This window comes from Eucyclogobius newberryi, unplaced genomic scaffold (assembly GCF_026437365.1).
Source record: "Eucyclogobius newberryi isolate DKJ021-1_F unplaced genomic scaffold, fEucNew1.0.hap1 SCAF_9, whole genome shotgun sequence".
NCBI classification, from domain to species: Eukaryota; Metazoa; Chordata; class Actinopteri; order Gobiiformes; family Gobiidae; genus Eucyclogobius; species Eucyclogobius newberryi.
In genome coordinates this window covers 26,442,470-26,449,141 of record NW_027316532.1, presented here as the reverse complement: position 1 = coordinate 26,449,141, position 6,672 = coordinate 26,442,470, and the positions used below count along the sequence as shown (strand labels likewise).

Genomic DNA, 6,672 nt, shown 5'->3' with positions numbered 1-6,672 from the left:
AAAACATAATATTGTTTGCAATGTATATGTTTTTTGTAAACAGGTCTTCTTAAAAACAACTGGCCACATCTACCAACTGTAGAGAGAAAGGGTTTTAAAAAGGTCCAGAGTCATTATCCTTTTGGTCCAAGTCAAGTCTCCACTGATCATAATCATCATTACCTGAGTGGAAACTGTAATCTCAGATCTCCAAATACAAAGCTACGCCTGGAACTTATACATTATCTTAAAAAGAAGCAAGTCAAATTAAAACGTTGTCGCCAAAAACCTTGTTGAAATGAGTTCACATACATGGACATGAAGAAACGAGCGGACTCAAAACAAATGCACACGTAGCGTTCTTTATTCACAGTTTTATACATAAACTCGGGAGACAGACGTGGCTCACAGTCTGCTCAGAGGTACGGCTGGTCTGTGGACAGAGGCGGCGGCACGTACACTTGGCCCGGGGTCACAGGGAGCTTTGCGGGGACTTCAGCACCTTGGCTAGAGAAAAGGCAAATTCGTCTGTATTATCATGGACGGATACAACAACCAACAACATGTTTTTTGTATTTTATTCCCGTTGTTTACCTGCCAGGAGTAAGTGCCTTCTGTGACGACATGACGACCGTGGGCGGCGCCGATTCTCTGCGTCCGTCTCTAGTGAAATAGTAGTTGTTTGCAAAGCTGTGACTTGGACCAACGGGCAGTTTAGGTGGAGGCTGTGTCCTGTGACAGAAGAAAAGCCCACATCAAGCAACATTTCATAGAGAAAATGGCTGCGTTTTCTTTTCTTGCACTGTGTAACATTTTTGGTTCAGGGCCCATCGTCTGCTCGTCTCCGTGGACACCAGGCCCGTGTTTACAGCTGTGCAAAATGGTGCATTATGACCATATTCAAGAGTGTTTGCACCCTCATTTATATTCATATTTTCTTACTGGAAGAGGGTCGTCTTTGCACAAGGGCAGCACAATATTTGACTACTGCTACTGCAATAAGTTATATTAAAACAGAAAACGTACATGCCTTGATTTACTAGTCAAAATAGAAACTTAATACAAAAAGTCGGTGGCTCGAATCCCCATTCAGACATTGTAGGTAGTATGGTTGTACTCAAAATATTGGTATTGTAATATATATCGCATGTGATATCGCGTGTGATAGTGATACTTTCAAACAACATAAGTTCATGATAAATTTACAGAGAGAACAGGATAACACTAATATATCTGTCTTTCTGAGGTGTGATCTATTGCTGTTACAAACTCTCCAAACTGTGTTTTATGGGATAAACATTGAGTTTTATAGCGGTCTTTATCTTAAGCCTAAATTGATCATGTCTGTCTTTCCCACTATTTGAGGTGGTCATATTCCCCCATAGAGACAAGCGTGTGGACTGGAGTATGAAATGCATTGGTTTCTGGATCCTACAAATATTTTTAAAAGGTCTAAATTGTAATGTTTCCCATCCATTCTGCTGGTACTGTACTGGCAATCCTTATTTGATCTATAACACATTTTTCTGGAGTAAAAATGTGATTTATTGCCTCCATTAACGCTGCAATGTGGTTCATTTTCAAAGTACAGTTGTTTTATATGATGTCATTAACAAGCATATAAAACAACGGTACATAACAAGCATAAAGAACAATTTGCAATGCCAATTTGTAGTTCGGCTTGTTTATAGACTATGGAAGTGGAAATTAGAGAGTGTGGGGCCACCATTGTCTCCTCTGTTAATGGAAAACCATGATTTATTATGTTTTCAGTGAAAATCAACTAAATAATTTGAAGTATTTACCTCTTGGCTATCTCCCCATAGCGCAACTGAAGTTTGGCCTGCAGATCATGCTGAAAAACACACTTTAATTACTACACTAGCTGCAAAAAAACTTGACATTCAAACAAAGCAAATAAAGGCTAAATAATGATTCATGCTATGATTTATATCTGAACATGATGCATTTGCTTGAAACATGTAACACTTTAACACGTCTTAATCTACAATTTACAGTTAATTTACTTACTATTCTAATTAATGTGTAGGTTAGTTGCAAATAAACCTATAAAGTCGAATCTTACCCCAGAAAGAAGATTTCTTAATCTTTGTATGATTTTGGTCGCAGTCGCCATGTTTGCTGTTGTGAAGGACACGGGCTTCTTCAGGCACGAACACACTCTGTTTTTACTTTAGCGACGCCCAGTGGCTTAAAGAGGAACTGCTCTGATACGCAATACAATGTAACATCTGGATAGGGTATGGCTCTAGCCGCAGCATGTCGCAAACAACCCCCAGTGGCCACTCCATTGGTACTGCAGCCAAAGAAATAGTGCGGCCCAGAAAGCCTTTTTTCCCTAGAGCGCAATGTAACGAAAAACTGCTCGTGTTCGTCTGACAGAGCACCTAAAGCTTTTAAACGTGTCGGATATAGCGGCAATTCTTACCTATTTATGGTTCATTGGCTTTTTCTAATTTTAAAATTCTTCAGTTGTCTTTAAAACGCATTTTAAGCTGTTAGCTTCGGCTACGCTCCAGTCCGCCGCTCTAGCACAGCTCGTGACCGTCTAGACCAATCAGAGCGCGTGTAGGTGATGTGACCGGGCCGAGATGCCGTGGGTGAGCCCAAATGCCACGAATAAGCTACTGGCGTCAAACTATGAATCTATGAGTTTAATAACTGAACAAATCAAACTAATGACCACCGCGGATCTGAGGGCCGTGGATCTACTACTCAGAAGCGATGTCTTGATATTGTTATGCCTGAAAAACTAAATAACGTAATAAATGCTATGAAAATGGAATGTTTTGCCGGGTATAAACTAATCGATGTTACGTTTCGTGTCCATCAGTGTGTTACACAGACAAGAAACCTAGATACGGACTTAATCATGACTTTAGCATGTTTTGCATGTAGCTAAACATGTCATCTGAATACATATGACATGTTGTAGAATGATATGATTAAAAATCCGTAATTTAATAAATCAATTTTAGATCATACACTCAGTGTACTTAATAAGGACCAGAATTATTTCCATTGACAGCGAAAAAGTTTACCAACTAGACATTTTTTATTGTTTTATATTTTATTTGCGATAAACCACAAAACAATGAATAATAACACTAAACTAAAAATGCTATAAATCCCACAATGCAAAAAATTACCCTAAAACTACCAAGACACTTAGAGCTAACTCACTTTGCACCAGTAACTGACAAAACTGTCCATGAGATCATCACCAGTCTGAGTTCATCTACATGCTGCCTTGATCTGTTACCCACCAAATTTCTAAAGTCTGTGCTGAACAGTTTGTTAGCACCATTCACTCACATAATTAACATGTCGCTTCAATCTGGAACATTCCCAATGTCTTTGAAAACTGCGGTCATAAAGCCTCTCCTAAAGAAGAGCAGTCTTGATGCCGCAGTACTGAGTCATTACCGGCCCATCTCTAATCTGCCATTTTGGGGCAAAGTCCTTGAAAAGGTTGTTTACCAACAGCTCACAGATTTCCTCTTAATAAACAACTCATTTGATGTTTTTCAGTCAGGTTTTAGACCTCATCACAGCACTGAGACTGCTCTTGTCTAAGGTGACAAATGACATCCGCCTGAACACTGACACGGGCAAAGCCTCAGTCTTAATTCTGTTAGATCTGAGTGCTGCTTTTGACACTGTCGATCATGGGATCCTCTTACAGAGACTAGAGGACTGGGTAGGCATCACTGGCACTGCCCTAAACTGGTTAAGGTCCTATCTGGAAGACAGGAAGTACTTTGTTGAAATTGGTAGCTGTGTCTCAGACCACATGACCCTGACCTGTGGAGTGCCCCAAGGGTCAGTCCTGGGTCCCCTTCTGTTCAACCTCTACATGCTGCCGTTGGGTCAGTTGATAGACAGTGAAAATGTGTCCTATCACAATTATGCAGACGACACTCAGATCTATGTTTCACTGTCGGCAGGTGACTATGGACCAGTAGATTCACTCTGTCACTGCATCCAACAGATCAGTGTGTGGATGCAAAACAACTTTCTCCAGCTGAACTCAGACAAGACTGAAATAATCGTTTTTGGCCCACAGAAACAAAGAGAAAGTGTTAGCGGTCACCTCCAGAGTCTCGCTCTAAAACCTACAAACCAAATTAGAAATCTGGGGGTAATAATGGACTCAGACTTGAACTTTAATTGCCACGTCAAATCAATAACATCAGCAGCTTTTTGGAGTTTTTATTTATTTATAGGAGATCTTCTACTGAAAGTGTTTTTCAGACTTCCTATAAGTGATCTGTTCTTCTGTATCTACCTCTGTATCTACCTGCGTTGCACCAATGAAATTTCCCCATGTGGGACAATAAAAGGAATATCTTAAATTTTTACCATCTAAAAAACATTGCCAAAATCAAAAATATAGTGTCAAAACCAGATTTAGAGAGACTTATCCACGCGTTTGTCTCCAGTAGATTAGACTACTGTAACGGCCTGCTCACTGGTCTCTCCAAACGAGCTGTAAAACAGCTGCAGTACATCCAGAACGCTGCTGCTCGGGTCCTGACCAGAACCAGGAAGTATGATCACATTAGTCCTGTTCTCAGGTCTCTGCACTGGCTCCTGTGGCTCAGAGAATAGACTTTAAAGCAGCTCTGCTTGTGTACAAGTCTCTCCATGGCCTAGCACCAAAGTACATCTTGGATATGTTAGTGCCATATGAACCATCTCGGACTCTGAGGACCTCAGGGACCGGCCTCCTGCTGGTGCCCAGAGTCAGGACTAAACATGGGGAATCTGCATTTCAGTTTTATGCAGCTAAAATCTGGAACAGTCTTCCTGAAGATGTGAGACAGGCTTCTACTCTGACAATGTTCAAATCTAAGCTAAAAACAGTTTTGTTTAGCTGCGCATGTGACTGAAAGGATTTTTTCTTTGCACTCTTCTCTTTTGTTTGTGATTTTATTAGTTTAGAAAATCAGTTGGATTGATAATTTTTAATTTAGTTAATTTTATTGTAGTTAATTTTTATCTTTGCACTCTTCTCTTTTGTTTGTGATTTTATTAGTTTAGAAAATCAGTTGGATTGATAATTTTTAATTTAGTTAATTTTATTGTATTTCTGTTTCTGTAATTTCTTTGTGATTTGAATGCATTTTTCCTGCTGTGTGAAGCACTTTGAATTGCCTTGTGTATGAAATGTGCTCTACAAATAAACTTGCCTTGCCTTGCCTTAAACTATTGAGCCATGACAACAAATAGATTTCGGTAAATACATATACAAAATGTACAGTTTAGCACTATATATATAATATAATTAAATTGACGTAGAAAAACAAAATGGCATTACTACCAGTTGTTGAATACGTATTTCACTTTCTCACGCTGGGCTCTGCGCTACTCTAGTAACTCTCTCTGATTGGTCAGTACGATCACATGGTACGCAAACCTACGTCACTTCTGGGCTGCTGTGTCCGAAGAGCTAAAGGCTAACTGGCGACATGTGCTACTGAGCAGCTCCCAGTGACTTGAATCGGCGGCCATCTTGGCTGCTGGGGGCTTGTCTTAGAAAAAAGGCTTTATATTATGTTTAGCAGAGTAGGAGTAGAGGTGGAAGAAGTTACTTAATATCAGGCCTACTAAGAAAGTACAAAGTAGTAGCTCAAGAAATTAAGTAAAAAAAAGTCTGGGGAAACTACTACTCCAGTAAGAATATTACATACCTGGAAATATTTAGTTGTAGCATCTGATATATAATTTGAACTTAAAGTAAATAGAAGGGGGGGAAAACATAAAATAATGCACAAAAGATTGCAAAAACGTTATATTATTGTTATAAAGCTTTTGTCAAGTGTCTTGTTACTTCAATAAAAATGTTATCTAAGTTGGAGTAAAAGTCGGCTGTTATTGTACTATTCAGAGTATTCTAAATAGTATAGTATTCTTGAGTAAACAGAAGGTCATTAGGCCAAAGCGCGCCTCCCCCTGGTACAACGAAGAACTGCGTTCACATAAACAAAGAGTTAGAAAGCTAGAGGGATTATTTTGCCGCACCCACAAAGAAGAATCCCTAAAAGCATGGAAAAGTTGCCTGCTGTCCTATAAGCAGGCTCTGCGTAAGGCCCAAACCAGATATTATTCAAATCTAATAGAAGTCAACAAAAGTAACACTAAATTTCTTTTCAGCACTGTAGCCAGGCTAACAAACTGTCACAGTGCAGTAGAGCCCTCAATCCCAGCTACACTCAGCTCTGATGATTTCCTCCTATTTTTTAACAATAAAATAAAAACAATCAGAGATAAATTAGATGAAATTACCCCCGCTATTAGCCCTGAACTAGCCCAAGCTGTAAATCTAACGTCCCATATAAATCCACCTGTAAACCTAGAAAGGTTCACAGCTGTTGATCAAGCAGAGATAACTTCAGCCATTATGTCCTCTAAAAGCTCAACTTGTGTCCTAGACCCCATTCCAAGTAGACTCCTCAAAGACATTCTTCCCCTAATTATAGACCCTATTCTTAATATAATAAATACTTCACTCGAAAGTGGCTATGTTCCACAGTCCTTCAAACATGCAGTCATTAAACCTCTTCTGAAAAAGCCTAATCTAGATCCCGACCTATTGGTAAACTACAGACCTATTTCAAATCTTCCCTTCATCTCTAAAATCCTTAAAAAAGTTGTAGTAAAACAGCTTTG

The 6,672-nt window shown here is 39.3% G+C and overlaps 1 protein-coding gene across 1 annotated transcript; it reads right to left on the bottom strand.

The window, feature by feature from the left end:
* Nucleotides 1-325: 325 nt before the first annotated feature.
* Nucleotides 326-2,172, bottom strand: ndufa7 (NADH:ubiquinone oxidoreductase subunit A7). Its single transcript, XM_072438633.1, has 4 exons — nucleotides 2,066-2,172; nucleotides 1,785-1,834; nucleotides 574-711; nucleotides 326-486 (listed from the first exon to the last, which is right to left on the bottom strand). The coding sequence occupies exons 1-4, from the start codon at nucleotides 2,114-2,116 to the stop codon at nucleotides 396-398; spliced, it is 330 nt and encodes a 109-aa protein (XP_072294734.1). The 5' UTR covers nucleotides 2,117-2,172; the 3' UTR covers nucleotides 326-395.
* Between the last annotated feature and the right edge of the window lie 4,500 nt (nucleotides 2,173-6,672).